This window comes from Carcharodon carcharias, chromosome 11 (genome assembly GCF_017639515.1).
Source record: "Carcharodon carcharias isolate sCarCar2 chromosome 11, sCarCar2.pri, whole genome shotgun sequence".
Lineage (NCBI taxonomy): Eukaryota > Metazoa > Chordata > Chondrichthyes > Lamniformes > Lamnidae > Carcharodon > Carcharodon carcharias.
The window spans coordinates 31,972,030-31,998,786 of NC_054477.1; the positions used below are offsets into that span (position 1 = coordinate 31,972,030).

At 45.2% G+C, this 26,757-nt stretch overlaps 1 protein-coding gene across 1 annotated transcript in view; it reads right to left on the minus strand.

Moving 5' to 3' along the window:
• Positions 1 to 26,757, minus strand: part of LOC121283979 (NACHT and WD repeat domain-containing protein 2-like) — a 50,988-nt gene that overhangs the window by 13,406 nt on the left and 10,825 nt on the right. The window contains exons 3-5 of the mRNA XM_041198842.1: positions 22,946 to 23,062; positions 17,892 to 18,095; positions 6,734 to 6,878 (exon numbers count right to left, since the gene is read on the minus strand). Of these exons, the coding sequence (XP_041054776.1) occupies positions 6,734 to 6,878; positions 17,892 to 18,095; positions 22,946 to 23,062 (466 nt within the window). The remainder of the gene's footprint in view (positions 1 to 6,733; positions 6,879 to 17,891; positions 18,096 to 22,945; positions 23,063 to 26,757) is intronic.

Genomic DNA, 26,757 nt, shown 5'->3' on the forward strand with positions numbered 1-26,757 from the left:
TATAGGCCCTGAGAATATTCCAGCTGTAGTATTGAAGACTTGTGCCCCATAACCAGCTGCATTCCAAGCCAAGATGTTCCAGTACAGCTACAACACAGGTGTCTATCTGACAATGTGGAAAATTGCCCAAGTATGTCCTGTCCGCAAAAAGTGGGACAAACCCAATCCGGCCAAATACCTCGTCCATCAGTCTACTCTCAAACATCATTGGAAGGTGTTGTCAGTAGTGCAATCAAGCGGCACTTGCTCAGCAATAACCTGCTCATTGATGCTTAGTTTGTGTTCCGTCAGGGCCACTTGGCTACTGACCTCATTACAACCTTGGTCCAAACATGGAAAAAAGAGCTGAACTCCCGAGGTGAGGCGAGATTGACTGCCCTTGAAATCAAGGTAGCATTTGAATGAGCGTGACATCAAGGAGCCCTAGCAAAATTGAAGTCAATGGGAATCAGGGAGAAAGCTCTCCACTGGTTGGAGTCATACCCAGAACAAAGGAAGATGGTTGTGGTTGTTGAAGGCCAATCATCTCTGTCCTAGGACATTGCTGCAGGAGTTCCTCAGGGTAGTACCTGAGGCCCAACCATCTTCAGCTGCTTCATCAATGACCTTTCCTCCAACATAAGGTCACAAGTGGGGATGTTCGCTGGTGATTGCACAGTGTTCAGTAGCATTCGCGTCTCCTTAGATACTGAAGCAGCCATTTCAATATGCAGCAAGACCTGGACAACATTTAGGCTTGGGCTGATAAGTGGCAAGTAACAGTCATGCCACAAAAGTGCCAGGCAATTACCATCTCCAACAAGAGTGGATCTAACCATCTCCCCTTGACATTCAATGGCATTACCATTGCTGAATCCCCACCATCAACATCCTGGGGGTTACCACTGATCAGAAACCATTTAAATACTGTGGCTGCAAGAGCAGTTCAGAAGCTGGGAATTCTCTGGAGACTAATTCACCTCCTGACTCCCCAAGGCCTGTCCACCGTCTACAAAGCATAATTCAAGAGTGTGATGGAATACCGTCCGCTTGCCTGGATGAGTGCGTCTCCAACAATGCTCAAGCAGCTCGACACCATCCAGGACAAAGCTGCCTGTTTTATTGGCATCCCATCCATCACCTTAAACATTTACTCCCTCGATCTCTGACACACAGTGGCAGCAGTGTGTACCATCTACAAGATGCACCACAGCAACTCGCCTAGCCTCCTTCAAATTCACCTTCCAAACCCGTGACCTCTACCAATTAGAAGGACAAGGATAAGAACCGCAGTCAAATAGGAACACCACCTCTTGCAAGTTCTCCTGCAAGTCACACACCAACCTGACTTGGAACTATATCACCATTCCTTCACTGTCACTGGGTTAACTGCTGGAACTCCCTTCCTAACAGCAGTCTGGGTGTACCTACATCAGATGGAGTGCAGTGGTTCAAGAAGGTGGCCCATCACCTTCTCAGGTGAAATTAGAGATGGGCAACAAATGCTGGCCTAGCCAACAGCTCCTCCATCCCAGGAAAGAATAAAAAAATTATCACTTCCCATCCAAACTATTCCCGTTTATGTTCTGGAAATGACATTCTGTGATATCATTATATGAATGATGATCATGTTGGGATTAACTTCCCGTTTAATTTTTTGTTGTTGGATGCAGTCTATTCATTTAAGTGTGTGAGATCTTTAAATTGTTTTGTCTGGTCGCACAGGCATGTTAACTTCACAGGGCTGACTTGTGCTTGGCCTGCGCTGGAAGTTCTGAGTTGCTGCATGGCCACACAACTTAAGAATTCTATTAAGAGGGAACATTGGTTGAGATGAAATTCCTTTCTCCATTACTTTAACAAATAAAGAATCCATTAGCTAAAGACTTTCACACAAATGTGTTAAAGATTTGAATGCTAATATTGTACATTTCTATGTTTATAGTTTTACTCATTACAAGTTGCCCAGACTGGATAAGTGCATCTTTGACTTGTCAGCTAGTCAGACTCCGGCAATGGTCCCTTAACAATCAGGAGCAGAAACCACAACCCATTTTTTTCTCCCCTAGCTCAGCAATACTGAGGGCAGTTGCTATGATTGTACACTGATCCTAACTGAAATCAGCTAATAACTTTCCTCTCCTCAGCTACCATCTCACTCCATTTCAAATCTGCTGACATCACCACCTCATCAAAAAACCCACCTTGCAAACTATCAGCCCATCTCCAACCTCCCTCTCCTCTCCAAAGTCCTTGAATATATCATTGCCTCCTAAATCCACATACATTCTTCCTTCAACTCCATGTCAGAACCTCTCCAATCGCATTTTCCCTCCAATCATAGCACTGAAATGGCCCTAATCAAAGTCATAAATTACATCCTATATGACTATAGCAAAGGTAAGCTATCCCTCCTCATCCTTCTTGTCTGCAGTCTTCGACACAACTGGCCACAACGTCCTCCTCCAATTGTCCACTGGGCGCACTACCCATACCAGGTTCCACTCTTACTTACCTAATCATAGCCAGAGAATCTTCTGCAATGGTTTCTCTTGCTGCTCCTGTACTGTTACCTCTGCAATTTCCAAGGATCTATCTATGGTCTCCTTTTATTCCTCAACTCAATGCTTACCCTTAGCAATATGTCATCCAATTAAAAGACATTGCCACAAACACACAAACTGATGACACCTGTCTCTACTCACCATATCTCTTGATCCCCTCCACTGCCTCGGTGTTGTCAACCTGCTTGTCTGACATCTGGTTCTGGATGAGCTGCAGTTTCCTCCAATTAAACAACGGGAAGACCATTGTCATCTGCCCTTGCCACAAACTCAATTTCTTGCTACCAAGTCCATCCTTTCACTTGTCAGAACAGGCTGAAGCACACTTCACAACCTTGGCTCCCTATTTGATCCCGAGTTGAGTTTCTGACCATGTATCCACCCTATCACAAAGTCGGCCTATTTCTACCAGCTTGACGTTGCCTATCTCTGCCCCTGCTTAGCTCATTTAATGCTGAACACAACAACACACATGACTCAAGAGACAGGAGCAGGTGTATGCCATGTGGCCCATCAAACCCTCTCCGCCTGACCTTGGGCTTCAACTCCATTTTCCTGCCCACTCTACATTTCCCTTATTCCCTGAGAGACCTAGAATCTCTCTATCTCAGCCTTAAATGTGTTCATCATACTTTTCTTACTCACACCCTTCACCCAAAAATTTCTAGTGGAATAGAATTCAAAAGCAGAGATCTGTTAAACTTATATAGAACCCTGGTTAGACAACACTTGGAGCACTGTGCTCTACATTACAAAAATGTTGCATAGAAACTGAAGAAGGTACAAAGCAGGTTTACACGGATGATATCACAACTGAGAGGTTAAAAGTATCAGGAAAGATTGAAGAGATTGGAGATTTTTCTTTAGGAAAGAGGTTGAGAGATAACCTGTTAGAGATCTTTACAAGCGGGGCGGATTCAAAATGGTAGATTTAGAGATGATGGCCTGAATCTTCTGATCCGAAATCTAGGTTCGGTAGTGGGTGCGAAAGTGGGAGTGATTCTGCGGGGGATGGCTGACCATGTGCAATCTTGCGCTGTTCCGCTTATTAAACATGCATCCGCGAGGAACTCACTGATTCTCATGGTGGGGACAAGTTTGCCGATCCACCATTACCTCATGGGGTCAAATGTCCGAGCGCCATATTTAAAGGGCACTCAGACAGCCTGCACTATCCCTTCCACCTTAGCCTGGCCACTGCTCCAGCCTTCCCCGCTAACCCTTCCTGCCTTCCTTGGACATCCTCCACGCAACTTGCACTGTCACCACCCAGTCTCAAGCATAGGCTGACATTTACTGATGCTCCCCAAAGAGCAAAATACAGCAGCGACTCACCATTAATCATGGAAGAAGTCTACCTCGCCAGGGGCACACTGCTTATGTGCAGTCGTAAAAGTGAACATTCTAATTTGTTGCTGGTAGGTAATTAAATTCCAGTGAGCTGGCCTTTTAATAAGCATGCATGACATGCTAATGCATGCTGAAGGCCTTCTCGACATTGTTTGTTAGGAGATTTGACTTCTTTAACCTGCCTTTAAAGTCACAAGAACATAATTCCTAAATGTTATCCCGCTGTCGGGAAACTGATTTTTGGCCTCACACCAAATTAAGTACCCCCGCCTGCCAAGCTTCCTGCATCTGGCAGGACTGGCAGATTCCACCCAGTGTTTCCCCTTTGGGGGAGTCCAAACTATGGGCCATAAATATTAGATTGATACGAATAAATCTAATAAGGAATTCAAGAGAGAAATTTTGCTACTCAGCGACTGGTCAGAGAATTAAAAAAGTACCTTGCCTTTCTATGACCACTGGCCACTTCAAAGTGCTTTTCAGCCAATCAAGTACTTTTTAAGTGTAGTGACTTGTTGTTATGTAGGAAATGCAGCAGTTAATGTGTACACAGCAAACTCCCACAAACAACAATGTGATAATGACCAGATAATCTGTTTATGTGCATGTATCTGATTGAGGGATAAATATTGGCCAGGACACCAGTGATAACTCCCCTCCCCCTTGGAATCTGCGAGGTGGTCAGGACCTCAGTTTAACACCTTGTCCCATAGAAGGTACCTCTGAAAGTGCAGCACTCCCTGCATAATCCTGGGATGGGACTCAGGCAAGAGTGCTATCAACGGAGCCACTGCTGACACCTATTGTGTAGTTGTGGTAAATAGCATAGACACATTTAAGGGTAAGCTAGCTAAGTGCACGAGGAAGAAAGAGATAGAAATAGAAGGAAATTTTGACAGTGTGAAATGAATTAAGGTGGGAGAAGGCTCCGGTTGAGCATAAACATCAGAAAAGATATGGGTTGGACATTTTTTTTTGCATTTGTCTTTGAAGAAACTTTCTCGCATCATCATGCCTTTTCCTGTGACATAGGCAGCACTGAAGTAGACTGTGGATTTAAATTAAGTCAACATTTTAATATTGATTTTTGAATAGTATTCATGGAATAGTGTCATAGTTGGCAGCTCAAAATGCATCTCATATTTTGTCCACTAGGTGGTGCAGTATCTTCACCTGCTGCTAAGTAATGATACATTTTGGACTATTGTACTGGATTAGTTGATGATATAATTAAACTGCACGTATTTACTAAGGAATCAAGTGTGCAATGCAGGGTAACAGGTTATGTTTTATCTTACACCCCAATTTTGAATGTATTTGATTTTCCCCACCTCTATTTGGTTTCTCTGTTCAACATGTCATTGACTAAGGGTAAAAAAGCAAAGTTTCTTTGCGGCTGTCCAGTTCTGCTGCTAGGAAGCATACCACAGCAGCCTAGCATAATCCTCCCATCAGTGTTTTCTTCATTCTCTGTGGATAACCATCTAACCTCCATTCACCAACTACCTTCAAGTTGGCTGAGATCATAAACTCAATAAAACAGATGACTAAGAGGCAATTCGAAAGGAGATATTCAAAATGATCATGGGCTTTGATAAAGGGATTTGGCTTTTGGGGAAAAACTATTTTCACAGGTCACTGTATGTATAATTTTAAGATCATCAGCAAGTGATGGCAATTTGTGGAAATCAGTACATCACAGCTTTTCCCATGGGGACATTACAACTAAAGACTTCTAAAAATGTTCATAGGATGTGGACACATCCTGGCAAGGTCAGCATTTGTTGCCCATCCCTAAAGGTGGTTAGGAGTCAACCACGTTACCGTGGATCTGGAGTCACATGTAGGCCAAACCAGGTAAGGATAGTTGATTCTCATCCCTATAGGGCATTAATGAACCAGATGGGTTTTTCTGACAATCGACGATAATTTCACGGTCACCATTACTGATGAAATAACCTTTCAACTCCAGATTGAATTTAAATTCCACCAGCTGCAGTGATGGGATCTGAAACTATGTCCAGAACATTAGTCTGGACCTCTGGATTTCTAGTTCAGTTACATTACCACTATGCCACTGTCACCTTGCTATGGGAGTTACGTATTGAGGTGGTAACATTCTCCACTGGCTGAACTAAATTAGAGCAATGTTTGGACATTACAATAGGTCTCAAATCTTGGTAGAACAATTGGCAGGAAAGGAATGCTGAAATTACTGACCAGGGAGCCTAGAACTAAGGCTCATCATCTCAGGATGAGAGATGGGCCATTTTGGACTAAAGTAAAGTGAAATTTCTTCACTCAGAGGTTTGAATCTTTGGAATTCTGTACCCCAGAGAGGTGCTCAGTCATTGAGCATATTCATGGCTGAGATGGATAGATTTTTGGATACTAAGGAAATTAAGGAATATGGGGATCAGGCTCAGCTAGAACATGGAATTGAGGTAGAAGATTAGCCATGATCTTACTGAATAATAGAGCAGTTTCAAATGGCCATAAGGCTCACCACTGTTCCTATTTCTTATTTTATAAAGAAAATTCAGCCAGATTTTCAATTCTTGATCACTGTCCAGTGGTGTGTGTGTGTATTTGTGTGTGTGTGTGTGTGTACTCAACTGTAATGCTTCCACAGTGTGACTGCTAACATTTCCTGTCTGGGTGTACCTGTTGAAAGTGGCCCCTTATGCATATCAAACCGTACTCCAATATGAGTTGGTACTTATGTTGGTGGTGGGGAGAGAACCAGGTGGGATAAAAATACAGGTACCAGCCAATTAAAATAACAAAACTGGTGATCATCCTATAGCATTCATCAACCACGAGGAACAAGCAGCACTAACCTGAGGCAAAGTATTTCTGAGCTTGCTCTGGTTTTATGGTTCCTTCTTTGAGGCACATTTTCACCGTCTCATTGAAGATCATCTTCATTTCGGTGAAGCTGTCACGCCATGTTGCATGAGCAACTTCCCTCGCTCTGCCCACAGTCTAGAACAATGGACTTACTTAATATGAAGCAGTCACTGGAATTTAAAGACTGACATCAACATCTATCAGTTCTTGTTACTAGACTTTTATGCATTTGGTAAAATTGACTTTGTTGCTGATGGTAAAAATTCATAAAAGACTTTAATAATTAATAGTGCCTTTGCATCATGAGGTAAAAAGGCAAGCTGGAAAATAAAAGTTAATTTACATAATTAAACTGGCTTTTAGATTTCTATGAGCATGTTAAAGAAAAACTAACCAACGTTACACAGTATTACAAAGGGAAAACATCATGCTTTCTGGAAAACTGAAATAAACATAAAACACTCAGCAGGTCAGGCAACATCTGTGGAGAGAAACAGTTAACGTTTCAGGTTGATGATCTTTTCGCCAGTAACACTAACTGTTGTCTTTGTGGTTCTGTGTTGGGAAGGGGAGTCTAATGACTAATGTTCCCTCTAAGCTGTGTGGCCATGCAGCAACTCAAAAGTTCCCACACGGGTTATGCCCCTTTAAATTAATACTGTGTCTCCTGATGGCCACTGATACCCATCTGCGCATGCGCACTTCTCCACTCATGAGCAGAAAACCAATGACATAATTTGCAGGAAACACAGTGCCAGATGGATCTTATTTGGGGTCCTGAAGCCGTTCACCCAATTTCTGAGCCCCGCAGTGGGTGGGCAGTCCGGGTGTGGCCTCCCTGCAGTTTCCGGGGATGCGGAGGGAGGAGCTGCCACAATTCCAGATTACAACCTCCATAAATAAAAACAAAAAACTGCGAATGCTGGAAATCCAAAACAAAAACAGAATTACCTGGAAAAACTCAGCAGGTCTGGCAGCATCGGCGGAGAAGAAAAGAGTCCACAGAACTGAGCGAATATAAGGAGAGGGGTGAAACATAAGCTGGTTTAAGTTTGGTGGGGGGGGGGGGGTGCAGTTGTGGGGGGTGTGGTTGTAGGGACAAGCAAGCAGTGATAGGAGCAGATCATCAAAAGATGTCACAGACAAAAGAACAAAAGAACACAGAGGTGTTGAAGGTAGTGATATTATCTAAACGAACGTGCTAATTAAGAATGGATGGTAGGGCACTCAAGGTACAGCTCTAGTGGGGGTGGGGTGGAAAGACTAACGGGATATAAAAGATTTAAAAATAGTGGAAATAGGTGGGAAAAGAAAAATCTATATAAATTATTGGAAAAAACAAAAAGAAGGGGGAAGAAACAGAAAGGGGGTGGGGATGGAGGTGATCTAAAGTTGTTGAATTCAATATTCAGTCCTGAAGGCTGTAAAGTGCCTAGTCGGAAGATGAGGTGCTGTTCCTCCAGTTTGCGTTGGGCTTCACTGGAACAATGCAGCAAGACAGACATGTGGGCAAGAGAGCAGGGTGGAGTGTTAAAATGGCAAGCGACAGGGAGGTTTGGGTCATTCTTGCGGACAGACCGCAGGTGTTCTGCAAAGCGGTCATCCAGTTTACGTTTGGTCTCTCCAATGTAGAGGAGACCGCATTGGGAGCAACGAATGCGATAGACTAAGTTGGGGGAAATGCAAGTGAAATGCTGCTTCACTTGAAAGGAGTGTTTGGGCCCTTGGACGGTGAGGAGAGAGGAAGTAAAGGGGCAGGTGTTACATCTTTTGCGTGGGCATGGGGAGGTGCCATAGGTGGGGGTTGAGGAGTAGGGGGTGATGGAGAAGTGGACCAGGGTGTCCCGGAGGGAACGATCCTTACGGAATGCTGCCGGGAGGGGGGGGGGTGAAGGGAAGATGTGTTTGGTGGTGGCATCATGCTGGAGTTGGCGGAAATGACGGAGGATGATCCTTTGAAAGCGGAGGCTGGTGGGGTGATAAGTGAGGACAAGGGGTCCCTATCATGTTTCTGGGAGGGAGGAGAAGGCGTGAGGGCGGATGCGCGGGAGATGGGCCAGACACAGTTGAGGGCCCTGTCAACGATCGTGGGTAGAAAACCTCGATTAAGGAAGAAGGAGGACATGTCAGAGGAACTGTTTTTGAAGGTAGCATCATCAGAACAGATGCGACGGAGGCGAAGGAACTGAGAGAATAGGATGGAGTCCTTACAGGAAGCGGGGTGTGAGGAGCTGTAGTCGAGGTAGCTGTGGCAGTCGGTAGGCTTGTAATGGATATTGGTGGACAGTCTATCACCAGAGATTGAGACAGAGAGGTCAAGGAAGGGAAGGGAAGTGTCAGAGATGGACCATGTGAAAATGATGACAGGGTGGAGATTGGAAGCAAAATTAATAAATTTTTCCAAGTCCCGACAAGAGCATTAAGCAGCACCGAAGTAATTATCAATGTACCGGAGAAAGAGTTGTGGAGTAGGACTGGAACACCTATTTCCATTATTTTTAAATCTTTTATGCCCCGCTAGTCTTTCCCCACTAGAGCTGTACCTTCCATTCTTAATTAGCACATTTGTTTAGATAATATCACGACATTCAACACCTCTGTTCTTTTATTCTTTTGTCTGTGACATCTTTTGATTATCTGCACCTATCATTGCTTGCTTGTCCCTACAACCACACCACCCACCCCAACTTCTCTCCCCCCCCACCCCACCACCACCACCACCACCCACGACCCCCCCCCAACCCCACCTTAAACCAGCTTATATTTCACCCCTCTCCTTATATTCGCTCAGTTCTGTGGAAGGGTCATGAGGACTTGAAACGTCAATTCTTTTCTTCTCCACCGATGCTGTCAGACCTGCTGAGTTTTTCCAGGTAATTCTGTTTTTGTTTTACAACCTCCATATCCTGTGTTTGCAGGTCTTGGGCGAGAAGCTCCAAGGGATGTGAGGAAAAGTCAATTTAGAGGAAGTTGCACAGGTAGGGCAGAGTGAAGCCACAGAGGGATTCAAAGGTGAAGATGAGGCCTTTACATATAGTGTGCTGGGGACAATGATGATATTGGTTGTTAGGTGCTGAGGGTGAAAATCCAAAGGATCTCGTCAGGCTTGGTAAATGAGCACATGAATCTCAGCGCAAAAAAAACTGTACAGACATTGTGCAAAATTAAGAGATTATGTACAAGATGCATAAAAGTGGATACATATTAAATGGCAACATGTTTGAGGTGCCACTACCTAAACAGCTCTGGTATTGCTGTACAGGGAAAACCTCTAATTAGGTAAATAACCTAAAATAAAACAGTGTCTCCACCAACACAAGACAGCCGTGCAAAATGCTTGCACACTTGTCTGCATGTGCAGAAAACCAATGACGTCACTTGCAGGAGACACAGTGGTTGGATCTTGCTTCTTCCCGGTGACAGGCCCAGGTTAAGGGGAAGAGGCTCCGGCGCAGGAGATTCAGAAGCTGCGGGGAGGCTGCACCCCAACTGCCTGTCCACCACAGGGCTCAGAAACTGGGTGAACAGCTTCAGGATCCGAGTAAGATCCAACCAGAAGCAGCCCCAGAGCTCCAAAGGCAAGATAGGAAGGTTGTAATCTGGAACTGCAGCTGTCACCGGGTAGATCAGAAGCCTTCCCTCCTCCGGCTCCATTCATCCCCTCTGCCCCACCCACTAAGGGAAGGTGAGGCTTTTTTAATCACTGTATTTAATAGCTGGTAGATAAGCATCTCTGCTCCTGGCCACAGTGTAAAACTGTACAACTGCGCACGTATGGCGTTGGCAATAAACACAGCCTTTAATTAATGCAAGAGCAATCTATGTTTACAGGAGTCGCACACTTAAAATAAATCATTCACACACTCCAAAAAACATTAAAGGGAATGTTACTGGTGATTCATAGTTGGGAGTGAGGATAGGATTGATTCTGGCTGTGATTTCTCAATCCTCCAAGATTGGAAAACATGCTGTCATTCATTGATTAGGCTGTTGGATGAATAATGGAAAGAAATTTGTAAAAACGGGTTTCAATTGCCAGGTTAGATCTTTTCAACACTACAAGCATTATCTTCAAAACAAGACATGAGGCAAGGGGCTTCTGCAGTAGAAGAAAAAGTCAAATGAGAAGCAATCAGGCTGTTCTCACTTGTTTTAATTTCTAGAGGTGCCAGGTTGGGTGCAGAATACCTTTTTCAAACACTTGAATGATGAATAACATGCAGTAGTGTTTAAAGGACAGGGGAGAAAGTAAAAATTAGGTTAAAATAGTATTTAATATAACACATTGATATTTTTAGGGTGTTCAGACACGCTCTTTTTGTGAAAGGAGTTCCATGAAAGTATTGACCATCACTGCCACAGATCTCGTCTTTGCTGTTTCACTCAGTGGTGTAGTGGCAAATTTTGAGGTGCAGGAGCTCTAAGAAAACGTGTTGGCCACATCATTTCTAAATCTACTATTATGTTGTTTTCCTATGTATTAATCATTTGAGTCCCCAAATTTCTGTAAAACTATGCGTTATAAATGAAAAATATTAATGCCCATGGGCATTTTATTTTGAACCATGTGGTATTTTGAATCTTTAGTGTAACTAGAATTTTGTTATGCAACTGTTTAGTTATTTAATTCAAGCCTATTAGAAACATGAATTACAGAAAGCTTTACATATGTCTGACTGGGGGATGGTATATAAAGGGACCACTGCTTTTCTGGATTTATATTGATAACCTAGACCTGAGTGTGCAGGGCACAATTTCAAAATTTGAAGATGATGCAAAACTTGGAAGTCTTGTGAACTGTGAGAAGGATAGTGATAGATTTCAACAAGATATGGATAGGCTGGTGGAATGGGCAGACAAATTGCAGATGAAATTTAATGTAGAGAAGTGTGAAGTGATACATTTTGGTCAGAAGAATGTGGAGTGGTAACAAAAAATAAAAGGTAAAATTCTAAAGGAAATGCAGGAGCCGAGGAACCTGGGTGTATATGTGCATAAACATTGAGGTGACAGGGCAGGCTGTGAAAGCAGTTAATAGTTTATACCGAATACTATGTTTTATAAAGTAGGGCACAGAGTGCAAAAACAAATAAGCTATGAACCTTCATAATACACTGGTTTAGCCTCAACAGAAAGGATGTGAAGATTTTAGCAAGGGCGCAGAAAAGATTTACAAGAATGGTTCAGAGAATGATAGACTTCAGCTATGTGAATAGATTAGTGAAGCTGGGGCTGTTCTCCTTGGAGAAGAGAAGGTTGAGAGGAGATTTGTTAGACATGTTCAAATCATTAGTGGTCTGGAAAGTATAAGTGGGAAGAATCTGTTCCCATTGGCAGAAGGTCAAGAACCCTAAAGTGATTAGCAAAAGAACCAGAGTCAACATGAGGAAAAACTACTTTATGGAACAAATAATTTGGATCTGCAATGCACTGCCTGAGCATGTAGTGGAGACAGATTTAATTGGGGTTTTCAAAAGGGAACTGGATAATTATCTGAAGAGAAAAGATTCTATGGGGCTACAGGGAAAAGGCTGATGAGTAGGACTAGCTGACTTGCTGTTGCAGAAAACTGATACAAATACAATGTACTCAATGGCCTCTTCCTGTGCTGTAACCATTCTATGATTCTAGTATAGATACACTCAAGGAAGTCGATAATCACATGAGGAAGAAAGATGAAGGTTACCCTGATAGTGTGATCAAAAAGATTGAGAGGAGACTTGTTTGGAACATAAACACCAGCACAAATAGAGTGGGCCAAATAGCCTGTTTCTGGGCTGCAAAATCCATGTAAAGCAGTCAACAGGGAATACAAAAACTATACCGTGGGTAGAATCTTCCCCCTGTTGGGGGTGTTGTGCAGGGGCGGGGGCAGCATAGACCCAATCGGTGCCCCCAATCGGGTCTGTGCCACCATTTTGCGTGGGCAGGCCAATTAAGGCCCGCCCAGCGTGTTGTGTACCCAGAGGTGCTGTGCGTGGTTCCCTGAGGTGGTCCCCTGAGTCGGGAGTGCGCTCTTTCACATGCATGTGCGAAATCTCCATGAGGCACAGAGTTGTTTTAAGTTTTAAGTTTTAAAAATTTTAATAAGGAAAAAAGTAATTTAAGACATGTCCCCTCATGTGACAGTGTCACATAAGCTGGGACATGTCAATGAACTTTAATAAAAATATTTATTTAACCTATAAATGCTTCATGAAACCTCATCCTGCCCGTGGATGAGGTTCCATGAAAAATGCAAAGGCCGCCTGAGCTCTTCACCTGCCCGCCAACCTTAAGGTTGGACGGGCAGCTTTCTCAATAGCTTTAATTAGTGAATTAATGGCTTTAACAGGCCTTTGACAGATCGGCAGGCGTGCTGCCAACTCGGCTGCTCGCCCACCGAACTAAAAATCTAAATGATGCGCGGTGATATCAGGATGCATGCCCAACGTCACCCCGCGTAGTTTTATGCCTTGGCGAGCAGGCCCCGCCCCCGCTCGCCAAGCTGAAAATTCTCCCCCATGTTTCACATCCTTAAGCCATCACAGCCAAGGAAATAATGTGAATTACTCTCTCTACCCTCCTGCTACACTCTCCCTCTACCACCAATACTCCCTCTCCATCCCCATCCCCACGCTGCCTCTCTCCACCCCCATCCCCACACTGTCTCTCTCCACCCCCATCCCCACGCTGTCTCTCTCCACCCCCACAGTCTCTTTCCCTACCCTCTCCCCAACACTCTCTCCCTCTCTCTTCCTCTCCCCCCCAACTCTCTCTCCCTCTCTGCCCCCAACTCTCTCTCTCTCCCCCCTCTCCCCCCAACTCTCTCCTCTCTCCCCCAACTCTCTCCCTCTCTCCCCCCAACTCTCTCCCTCTCTCCCCCCAACTCTCTCCCTCTCTCCCCTAAACTCTCTCCCTCTCTCCCCTAAACTCTCTCCCTCTCTCCCCTAAACTCTCTCCCTCTCTTCCCCCCGAACTCTCTCTCTCTCTCCCCCATGAACTCTCTCTCTCCCCCATGAACTCTCTCTCTCTCTCCCCCCCCGAACTCTCTCTCTCTCCCCCCCAACTCTCTCTCTCTCCCCCCCAACTCTCTCTCTCTTTCCCCCCCAACACTCTCTCTCTCTTTCCCCCCCAACACTCTCTCTCTCTTTCCCCCCCAACACTCTCTCTCTCTTTCCCCCCCAACATACTCACTCTCCCCCCAACACACACTCTCCCCCCCCAACACACACTCTCCCCCCAACACACTCTCTCTCCCCCCAACACACTCTCTCTCTCCCCCCCAACACACTCTCTCTCTCCCCCCCAACACACTCTCTCTCTCCCCCCCAACACACTCTCTCTCTCCCCCCAACACACTCTCTCTCTCCCCCCCAACACACTCTCTCTCTCCCCCCCAACACACTCTCTCTCTCCCCCCCAACACACTCTCTCTCTCCCCCCCAACACACTCTCTCTCTCCCCCCCAACACACTCTCTCTCTCCCCCCCAACACACTCTCTCTCTCCCCCCCAACACACTCTCTCTCTCCCCCCCAACACACTCTCTCTCCCCCCAACACACTCTCTCTCCCCCCAACACACTCTCTCCCCCCCAACACACTCTCTCTCCCCCCAACACACTCTCTCCCCCCAACACACTCTCTCTCTCCCCAACACACTCTCTCTCTCCCCCCCAACACACTCTCTCTCCCCCCAACACACTTTCTCTCTCCCCAACACACTCGCTCTCTCTCCCCCCCAACACACTCTCTCTCTCCCCCCCAACACACTCTCTCTCTCCCCCCCAACACACTCTCTCTCCCCCCAACACTCTCTCTCCCCCCCACCCAACACACTCTCTCTCCCCCACCCAACACACTCTCTCTCTCCCCAACGCACTCTCTCTCCCCCCAACACACTCTCTCTCCCCCCAACACTCTCTCTCCCCCCAACACACTCTCTCTCCCCCCAACACTCTCTCTCCCCCCAACACACTCTCTCTCCCCCCAACACACTCTCTCTCCCCCCAACACACTCTCTCTCCCCCCAACACACTCTTTCTCTCCCCAACACACTCTCTCCCTCGCCCCCACACTCTCTCTCCCCCCACCCACACACTTTCTCTCCCCCCACACACACTCTCTCTCCCCCCACACACTCTCTCTCCCCCCCAACACATTCACTCTCCCCCGCCCACACACTCTCTCTCCCCCCAACACACTCTCTCTCCCCCCAACACACTCTCTCTCCCCCCAACACACACACTCTTTCTCTCTCCCCAACAAAGATGATGCAGAGATAGGGAGGCACGAGGCCATGGAGAGTTAGAGCTCATGGAATAAAAAGGACAGTTGCAACACAGATACAAAATTGGCAGAGTGAGAGGAAACAGAGTGTAGTGGTGAATGGTTGCTTCTCAGACTGGAGGAAGGATGCCTCGCATGTGTGGGTGGTGAGTGGTCCTATGGATGGGATGAGACACAATCTGCAGGGCAGTTGATGGTAGGTGTGAGAGAGTGAATGATGATGTCCCTTGAACTGGCAGTGAGTGAGATCCCTGTGGATATGTGATGGGCTTGTGAGTGTATGAGCTGAGAGTGATCGAAGGAGATCATTCATCCTCTTTTGGCACCTCTCATGCAGGGCATTGTCACTGCCTCCCGTGCTGGATTGGTGATCTTTCTTGCTAGTCTTTGCCCAGAGCGGGATAGAGGACTTCACAGTGGGCCTCCACGGTGTCCAGAAGACGCTCATTGGAGGCATCACTAAATTTGGGGGGAACATGTTTCCTCCCTTTGGCAGCCGTGACTTTCCAGCAGCTTTCAATCCCTTAGAGAGTGCTAGATCTGTGCAGGGGTGCCCGGGTTACTGAAGGCCTGAGGTGATGGTGGGGTGGATGAATCAGAGGCCGCCCCACCAGCGATCCGGCATGTTTCCTATGAATGCATTATTAATGAGGTGGGATGCGCCAGGAAGGGGACGATAACGGCCAGTAAGCCCGCCATTGTGGCTGGCGGGTAGAACGGCTTTTTTCTCACCCACCACCACACAGTGTAAATCTGGGATGATTCTGCCCATAGTGTCTGTTAGCCATAGCTTTGGGGCACTCTCCCCGCCATACCCCCCAATAAAATCAATGACAATGTGCCATTCTTGTTTGTAACACTTTTCCACTGCTTTGTCTTGAATCCCTAAAAGCTAACATACAAGTTCAGCAGGTAATAGGTAAGGTAAATGGAATGTTGACCTTTATTTCAAAGGGAATGGAGTATAAAAATAGGGAAGTCTTGCTAAAATTATACAAGGCACTAGTTAGACCACACCTAGAATACTGTGAATATTTTTGGTCCCCTTTTCTAAGGAAAGATATACTGGCATTTGAGACAGTCCAGAGAAGGTTCACGAGGTTGATCCCAGGTATGGAGGGATTTTCTTATGAGGAGAGGTTGAGTAAGTTGGGCCTGTATTCATTAGAGTTTAGAAGATTGAGAGGTGACCTTATTGAAACATATAAGATTCTTAGGAGGCTTGACAGGATAGATGCTGAGAGGCTGTTTCCCCTTGTGGGAGAGTCTAGGGCCAGAGGGCATAATCTCAGAGAAAGGGGTCGCCCAGTTAAGACAGATACAAGGAGGAATTTCTTTTCTCAGAGAGTAGTGAATCTGTGGAAGTCTTTACCACAGAGGACTGTAGAGGCTGGGTCGTTAAGCGTATTCAAGGCTGAGACAAACAGATTTTTGATCAGTAAGGGAATCAAGGGTTATAGGGAAAAGGCAGAAAATTGTAGTTGAGGATTATCAGATCAGCCATGATCTTATTGAATGGCGGAGCAGACTTGAAGGGCCGAATGGCCTACTTCTGCTCCTATGTCTTATGGATGGTTATAGGTGCCTCACTGGAGCCCAATTATATGTCTGCAATTTACAATCAGGAATGAGATCTGCCAGTTCTCATCTCGTCTGCAGCATGATGTTCCACCACCGATGGGGAAGAAACTATCACTGTACCATGCCTCATTCGAAAAGCAGTGTCTGCAGTTTAATCACATGGTTGCATACTAAGACGGGATGCAGAACAGTGGTAATGTGCCAACATGGAATAACTTTAAAGGGGCTCAGACTTAAAGCTTCTCATATGGCGAGTTCCTAATGGTTCTCTCAATCTTTAAGGAAGGTGCAAATCAGAAATGAAGCATTTCCTCAGAGACAATGGATTCGAAGAGGAATCCAAACCAGGCAACCTTCACACACCTCTTGTTAAGTAGCACTTTTCTACTTTGTTACTTACGGAACATTGGACTCACAGATAACTCACAGTTTTTCTTTGTAAAGTTGACAATAAAAATTACAAAATGGAGATTCTGCCATAGAATCAAACAGTACAGAAGGAGGCCATTCAGCCTGTCACACCTCTTCCATCTCTTTGAAAGAGCTGTCCAATTCAGTTCCACATCTCAGCTTTTTCCCTACAGTCTTTTTCAAGTAAATGTGCAATTGTCTTTTAAAAGTTCCTATTGAATCTAATTCCGCCACACTTTCAGGCAATGCATTCTAGATCTGAGTGTGAAACAATTTCTCCTCATTCTCCCTTCAGTTTTTTTGACAATAATTTAAAACTTTGACCTCTGCTTGCTGACTCAATTACAAGAGGAACTAATTTATTTCCACTTGCTCATATTTTTGAGTACCTTCACCAGATAACAGTACATCATGATATTTCTGTGAAACATTCAAAGCTCTGCTCCAAGGAGAATAATCCCATCTTCTGATAAACCTCCCTTATACCCTAAGGCCTTCCTAATGTGTGGCACCCACAATGCTCCAGCTGATGCCTAACCAAAGATTTGGGACACTTTACATGACCCCTTTGCTTTTGTGGTCAATGCCCCTTTATGAAGCCAAGTAACTCATACACTTCATTAACCACCTTCTCAATTAGCCCTGCCGCCTTCAAAGACTGCTTATGCATCCCCAGCTTCCTCTTCCACTTTCTCAAAAATACTATCATTTAGATTATACTGCCTCTCCCAAAGTGCATCACTTCAACATTTACCCAAATTAAACTGCATCTGCCATATGTCTGCCCATTTCATCTGCCTTTAATGCTGGAGAATTAGAGTTTGTTGCCTTTCTGTAAATTACCAGAGAGCTGGAACTTACACCCTGTACAATCTATGGAAACTCACCTTGTTGCAATAGTCAGGGAGGACATCAGTTTTAGACCTTAGGTAGTAAACAGGTGGAACAGAATTCTCATCCCGCTGGTACCAGTTTTCCAGTAGCCTGGTGCTGAGGCCTTCATTTTGTGATTTGCAGAGAATCACCGCAAATTCATTGGCTTCAATTTCCACTGGTAAGCTGACACTTCCATAATGCTCCCCTATTAATGCCTAAAAAGAGTCACAGTGCATGGGGGTTAAAAGATTTCTTACAGGAAAGTATTAGGAATACATTGCATGCCAAAAGTGAGGGAGGCCTCACAACCAGGACTGAAAATCTTGAGCAGGTTGAGAGAATCTTACTGAAGTGAGATGAACTTACTCTTCAGGTTTACTCTACCTGTAACTGGAAGCTAATACTAATATTTGTAATTATTAACAAACATACACTGAAGCCAATTCTCTATATGGATTCATGACCAGAAAAGTTTACTGCAGATGTTATTCTGATGCTGTTAATCATTCTGTGGATTCCGAAAACACCTCTGTGTTCCTGAAGAGAATTGGACTGACTGAACTGTACTCAAAATTGCAGTGACTAGCAAAGTACTTTCAGTGCCCCCTCGTACTTTTATAAGCATGTATTAAGGAACAGTGCAAAGGTGACAACACTTCCAACTGCCCATCAATGCAAACAGTATTCATATGGAAACTTTGGGAGGACATTCAAAATCGTGTGATGATAGGAAAAGATCAGTCAGCATCTCGGGGAGTGGGAATGGGGTGTCACCGAATAGCAACAAAGAGCCGGAACATAGATTAATGGCTTTCCGATACTCACTGTCCATGATGATACAAGCCAAAAGGCCATTTAAACAAGGTACTAGAAGACTGCCACCAGCAAAAGTCAGCACCAGCAGGAGAGGTGAGGAGTTAAGGATGCAAGGCAAAGAATGATGGGGACCTAGCCAGACAACATAGACCCTCAGCACTAACCTGTACTGAGGTCGCAGGAATGAGAAGACCCCATAACTATGTAGAAGACAATGAGAAAACAGATTTCAGCAAATTCAATGAATCATAATTATACATAGAGAGGTTTACAACTCTCCTGTTCTCACTCCTGTGTGTGGTTGGACGTGAGGCAGCCCATTTCTGCTACTGCTTTTACATTCAGAAGGTCATGTTCTGGATTTTGTTCTGTAACAAAGGCCTTTTTTCCCCCCAACTGTTGTCAGTTCATTAATCTGACCAGATGTGGTATGGGGGACCACTTTTTTTTAAATTAATTCATGAGATGTGGGCGTCACTGGCTAGGCCACCATTTATTGCCCATCCCTAATTGCCCTTGTTCAAAGGGCAAGTAAGAGTCAACCACATTGCTGGGGATCTGGAGTCACATGTAGGCCAGACCAGGTAAGGACAGCAAATTTCCTTCTCTAAAGGGCATTAGTGAACCGGATGGGTTTTTTTTACAACAATCAACAACGGTTTCTTGGTCATCATTAGACTATTAATTCCAGATTTTTATTGAATTCAAATTCCACCATCTGCTGTGGCGGGATTCAAGTCCGGGACCCCAGAACATTCAAGTCCAGCAACAATACCACTACGTTATCACCTCCTATCAAACATAACCACCCTCCTGGATGTCAACTCAGTGTTCAGAGACCAGAAATTCTGGTCTCTGCTTAATCAGCTGCCTAGGGAGGGGCTTGACCACTAGCCTTCTGACTCAGAGGCAGGAACACTACAACTGAGTTAAAGCTCACTCTCAAGGCTTCAGTGTAGGCTTACAAAAATGAAAACAGAAAATGCTGGAAATACTCAGCAGGTCAGACCGCATCTGTGGAGAGAAACAGAGTTAACATTTCAGGTCGTGGTGACCCTTCATCAGAAAGGGGAATGAAAATCTAGTCATCACGACCTGAAACGTTAATTCTGTTTCTCTCCACTAATGCTATCTGGCCTGCTGAATATTTCAAGCATTTTCTGTTTATATTTCAGATTTCCAGCATATATATTTTGCTTTTGTGCTAGTACAGGCTTAATTTCTTTTAGTATGTAGCCAATGACTCAAAGGTATCATAACTTAATAGAATAGTGCACTAAGCTTTAAGTAAACAATGCATTATAAAGGAAATTAAATTCTATTGAAGCACCTAAATCTTCATTTTTTACACAGGGTTGTAAAACTTGCAGGCAGAATTAGTATGCTTTGAAATTTGTTATTTGAATGGACAGTGCTTTTACGCAACTTTTTTCTAGGTAAACTGAGTTTATGTACAAAATGTGCATCTGTTATACTTCAACATGAGTCAGTTCCTGTTGCAGATATTCTCTTCATTACACTGCTGCACAATGCAACTGAACCACAATCCTCAGAAGAATTCTTTTGTGATCAGATGGAAGTTTGGCAGCTACATACAGTCTCCTATATCCATTGCGGACCTTCCATTTCTCGCACTGACTCTGATGATCTCACTCTTGTCCCTTATACAATTTTTAAAAATTCATGTATGGGATTTGGGCATTGCTGGCTAGGCCAGCATTTATTGCCCATCCCTAACTGCCCTGGAGAAGGTGTGGGTGAGCTGCCTTCTTGAACAGCTGCAGTCCCTGTGGCATAGCCACCCACATTGCTGTTATGAAGGGAGTTCCAGGATTTTGACCCAATGACAGTGAAGGAACGGCAATATATGGATGGTAAGTGGCTTGGAGGGGAACTTTCAGGTGGTGGTGTTCCCATGTAACTGCTGCCCTTGTCCTTCTAGATGGTAGAAGCCAAGGGTTTGGAAGGTGCTGCCTAAGGAGCTTTGGTGAGTTTCTGCAGTGCATCTTGTAGATGGTACATACTGCTGCCACTGTTCATTGGTGGTGGAGGGAGTGAATGTTTGTGGATGGGGTGCCAATGAAGCAGGCTGCTTTGTCCTGGATGGTATCAAGCTTCTTGAGTGTCGTTGGAACTGCACTCATCCAGGCTAGTTGATAGTATTCCATCACACTCATGACTTGTGCCCTGTAGCTGGTGGACAGGCTTTGGGAAGTCAGGAGGTGAATTACTCGCCACAGGATTCCTAGCCTCTGACCTGCTCTTGTAGCCACAGTGTTTATGTGGCTAGTCCAGTTCAGTTTCTAGTCAATGGTAACCCCCAGGATGTTGACAGTAGGGGATTCAGTGATGGTAATGCTGTTGAATGTCAAGTGGCGATGGTTAGATTCTCTCTTGTTGGAGATGGTCATTGCCTGACAATTGTGTGGTGTGAATGTTACTTGCCACTTGTCAGCCCAAGTCTGGATATTGTCCAGGTCTTGCTGCATTTGCACATTGTCTGCTGCAGTATCTGAGAAGTCACAAATGGTCCTGAACATTGTGCAATCATTAAGAAGTATCCCTACTTCTGACTTTATGATGGAAGGAAGGTCATTGATGAAGCAGCTGAAGATGGTTGGGTCTAGGACACTACCCTGAGGAACTCCTGCAGTGATGTCCTGGAACTGAGATGATTGACTTCCAACAACCACAACCATCTTCCTTTGTGCTAGGTATGACTCCAACCAGCAGAGGGTTTTCCCCCGATTCCCATTCTCACCAGTTAGCATCAAATCACTGCCAGCCTTATGCATTAAACTTATCCACTGGGAGAAAAGCGCACGAATTCATGTCAAATAAATCAACTTTAAGGCATGTATATTCTATTGGACTTATGTTCAATTTATCATAAAGCACCATTTCATTGCAAAAAGATCAATTTCTGATTACTGCCTGTTGCTTAAAATGGAAGGAGATTATTACCTATGTAATAATTAGTCTTAAAAAAATAAACCTCGACTTTCTTTTTAAATGTCAAACTGCTCACCAAAATGGTGGCTCACCATGTTTTACCTGTAGGTTCCACCACTGACATTACTGATAGGGAGGCACCCATATGTCTCAGGGTAGCTCTTTCAATTACATTGGACATTGTGTCTTCAGCCCAGATTGGAATCTGAGAGAAACTTGCTATCAGCTGAGCATCAAGAAAGACTTTTAAAATATTGTGATTTATTAAAGAAAGTCAATGGGGTATACTTGAACCACAAACTTTCCTTCCCCTTTAATTAGAAAGAACATAATAATCAAGGATAAAGGGTGAATAAGGCAGAATGGGGCCTTTCCTCCAAATCATTGAAGAATTATCCTTTACTATTCACTCTGTAGTGAGTTTATAAGAATTTGTTCTAATGTTACACAACATGTTGTTATCAGGATCCTATAGTCAAATGCCAGTCAGATCTCATTGAGACTGACTGATGGGGAGTTCTAATCTCTGGAATTCCTTCCCTAAAGCTCTCCACCCCTCAATTATCCTTATAAGATGCTCCTTAAAATCAACCTCTTTGATCAGGCTTTTGGTCAACTGCTCTAATTCGTAGTTGCGGGGGGGGGGGGGGGTAAATTTTTATTTCATCAATACTCTTGTGGGGTGCTTTGGGATATTTTGCTATATATTTAGGTATTTAAATGTCTTTGGTGCATGTCACGGTACAGTGGTGTCTGTGCAAAAAATTGTGTTTACAGTGGCAGAATTGTGAACATATGTTTTCATATGTTTACAATTCTACCAACAGGGTAAGGGAGCCAGTTCAACAATACAAATGTGGAGAGCCTGCACTTGGACTCACCAATGACCTAACAATGAAAGCCCCTTCTCTTTTTGTTTGAAAGAGCAATCCTCACTTATTTCTACCACAGGATGTGATAGTCTTTCTGCCAGGCTTTATCTGAGTACAAAAGAACCCTGTGATTCGTTTAATCATAAATTTCTGGTGCAAATCATTACCAACAAAAGAAATAGGACTGCAGGCTAGTCAAATGGCTGCACTGCATGTACCTGCAGTACAGATATATCATTGCCAGCAATGACTAAGCACATGCATGATCTGCCATGTAAAATGGCATTACTACAGCATTAATCATCATTGAAGCAAATTTCTAAATAGAAAAATGCAGCTTTAACCATCTATTTCCATTGCCAGGCTGCATAGTCATTGTCTGATTTTTATTTATTTTGTGTCAGCTTGACATTCTGGTTACTCACCACAAAACAGGGCCCAGCAGAAAACTTTAAACATTCATCCAACAGCTTCATCCGGAGCTTCCGGACATCAGAATCATGGACATCATCTGGATCCACTCCCAAATAAGCATCGATTGCCTGTGAATTTGACACACAGTGAAATGCAGACAAGTTGCCTTATTGATTTGCCGTCGGTCAGTCATGCATGCTGAGACCCGAGGCATCTCTCAGGGAATTAGGCACATCACACCAACTTGGCAGAGACACGGAAAAACTACTTACTTAAATTCCCAAATTTTCTTCTTCCTCAAGGCACCAACTTAGTCAGGGTGTGGTTCCAAAGATATCAGTTGTTTTCTGCCCAACCAAGTGGTTATTCTACATGTGAATGCCTAAACAGTAAGCCCTGGGTATTGACAGGAGCAAGTTATGTAGGATGGGGGCCGGGGCCGGGAGTTACAGAGTTTCGGATGGGAAACCCAAAAATCTGGCTTTCTCCACAAACTGTGGAGTTTTAACCATTGTCAATGACAGGTTCCCTGTGGAAAATCAGCCCGATTAATAGGCTTGGCTTCCATCTGAAACAAAAACAGAGTTACCTGGAAAAACTCAGCAGGTCTGGCAAAATCGGCGGAGAAGAAAAGAGTTGACGTTTCGAGTCCTTATGACCCTTCAACAGAACTGAGTGAATCCAAGGAAGGGGTGAAATATAAGCTGGTTTAAGGTGTGTGTGGGGGGGAAGGGGGGGGCGTGGTTTGGGTGGGGGGAGAGAAGTGGAGGGGGTTAGTGTGGTTGTAGGGACAAACAAGCAGTGGTAGAAGCAGATCATCAAAAGATGTCACAGACAACAGAACAAAAGAACACATAGGTGTTAAAGTTGGTGATATTATCTAAACAAATGTGCTAATTAAGAATGGGTGGTAGGGCACTCAAGGTATAGCTCTAGTGGGGGTGGGGGGAGCATAAAAGATTTAAAAATATTTAAAAATAATGGAAATAGGTGGGGAAAGAAAAATCTATATAATTTATTAGAAAAAACAAAAGGAAGGGGGAAGAAACAGAAAGGGGGTGGGGATGGAGGAGGGAGCTCAAGACCTAAAGTTGTTGAATTCAATATTAGTCCGGAAGGCTGTAAAGTGCCTAGTCGGAAGATGAGGTGTTGTTCCTCCAGTTTGCATTGGGTTTCACTGGAACAATGCAGCAAGCCAAGGACAGACATGTGGGCAAGAGAGCAGGGTGGAGTGTTAAAATGGCAAGCGACAGGGAGGTTTGGGTCATTCTTGCGGACAGACCGCAGGTGTTCTGCAAAGCGGTCGCCCAGTTTACGTTTGGTCTCTCCAATGTAGAGGAGACCACATTGGGAGCAACGAATGCAGTAGACTAAGTTGGGGGAAATGCAAGTGAAATGCTGCTTCACTTGAAAGGAATGTTTGGGCCCTTGAACGGTGAGGAGAGAGGAAGTGAAGGGGCAAGTGTTGCATCTTTTGCGTGGGTATGGGGTGGTGCCATAGGAGGGGTTTGAGGAGTAGGGGGTGATGGAGGAGTGGACCAGGGTGTCCCGGAGGGAACGATCCCTACGGAATGCCGACGGGGGGGGGTGAAGGGAAGATGTGTTTGGTGGTGGCATCATGCTGGAGTTGGCGGAAATGACGGAGGATGATCCTTTGAATGCGGAGGCTGGTGGGATGATAAGTGAGGACAGGGGGGACCCTAACATGTTTCTGGGAGGGAGGAGAAGGCGTGAGGGCGGATGCGCGGGAGATGGGCCAGACACAGTTGAGGGCCCTGTCAACGACCGTGGGTGGAAAACCTCGGTTAAGGAAGAAGGAGGACATGTCAGAGGAACTGTTTTTGAAGGTAGCATCATCAGAACAGATGCGACGGAGGCGAAGGAACTGAGAGAATAGGATGGAGTGCTTACAGGAAGCGGGGTGTGAGGAGCTGTAGTCGAGGTAGCTGTGGGAGTCAGTAGGTTTGTAATGGATATTGGTGGACAGTCTATCACCAGAGATTGAGACAGAGAGGTCAAGGAAGGGAAGGGAAGTGTCAGAGATGGACCACGTGAAAATGATGGAGGGGTGGAGATTGGAAGCAAAATTAATACATTTTTCCAAGTCCCGACGAGAGCATGAAGGAGCACCAAAGTAATCATCGATGTACTGGAGAAAGAGTTGTGGAAGGGGGCCGGAGTAGGACTGGAACAAGGAATGTTCCACATACCCAATAAAGAGACAGGCATAGCTGGGGCCCATGCGGGTACCCATAGCCACACCTTTTATTTGGAGGAAGTGAGAGGAGAAATTGTTCAGTGTGAGAACAAGTTCAGCCAGACAGAGGAGAGTAGTGGTGGATGGGGATTGTTCGGGCCTCTGTTCGAGGAAGAAGCTAAGGGCCCTCAGACCATCCTGGTGGGGGATGGAGGTGTAGCGGGATTGGACGTCCATGGTGAAGAGGAAGCGGTTGGGGCCAGGGAACTGGAAATTGTTGATGTGACGTAAGGTGTCAGAGGAATCACGGATGTAGGTGGGAAGGGACTGGACAAGGGGAGAGAAAAGGGAGTAAAGATAATGAGAAATGAGTTCTGTGGGGCAGGAGCAGGCTGACATGATTGGTCTACCGGGACAGTTCTGTTTGTGGATTTTGGGTAGGAGGTAGAAGCGGGCCGTCCAAGTTTGGGCGACTATCAGGTTGGAAGCTGTGGGAGGAAGATCCCCAGAGGAGATGAGGTCAGTGACAGTCCTGGAAACAATGGCTTGATGTTCAGTGGTGGGGTCATGGTCCAGGGAGAGGTAGGAGGAAGTGTCTGCGAGTTGATGCTCAGCCTCCGCGAGGTAGAGGTCAGTGCGCCAGACAACAACAGCACCACCCTTGTCAGTGGGTTTGATGACAATGTCAGGGTTGGACCTGAGAGAATGGAGTGCAGTAAGTTCAGAGAGAGAGAGAGAGATTAGAATGGGTGAGAGGAGCAGAGCTCCCCATCTGGGTGGGGAGCATTCCAGTCCAATCCAAGACTATGGACAGGGATCTGATTCCTTACCATTGGGTTTTTTGGGGGTAGGGGTGGGGTGGAGGATTTTTAAAATTCATTTTGTAGGATGCTGGTATCACAGGCAAGGCCAGCATTTTTTGCCCATCCCTTTTGGCTTGCTAGGCCATTTCAAAAGGCAGTTAAGAGTCAACCATGGCTGGAGACCCATGTAAGCCAGACCAAGCAAAGGACATTAGTGAACCAGATGGGTTTTTATGACAATCAATGCTGAGACTGCGGGCAGAATTTTGCCCTCGGTTGGCTGGCGGGCCCCACCGGCTCGGCGGCAGGTGGGCAGCCGAACTCCACCGCTGAAACGGGGCCTGCCGCCATTTTGAGTAGGCGGGCCAATTAAGGCCCTCCCAGCGGCCTGCCCGACAGGAAGTGCAATGCACTTCCTGTGCGGGGGGTGGAGGGCTTCCCCATCTGTCAAAGTGCGCTCTTTTACGCATGTGCACAAAAGATCGCACTGCTCCCTGAGACAAAGTGCTATCTCAGAGTGATTACTGACAGGTAAAAAAACACCGAAAATAGAAAAATATTAAAATTATTAACATGTTCCCCTCATGTGACAATGGCACACGAGTTGGGACATGTTAATAAGTCTCACATAAACTTTATTAAAGTTTTTAAAAATGAACATGAAACCACATCCTGCCAGTGGACGAGGTTTCATGTATTATTAGAAGCCCGCTGGGGCTCCTGGCCTGCCCGCCAGCCTTAAGGTTGGATGGGCAGTGTCTTCATTTTTACTTAGTTCTGTTGAAGAGTCATATGGACTTGAAATGTTAACTGTGTCCCTCTC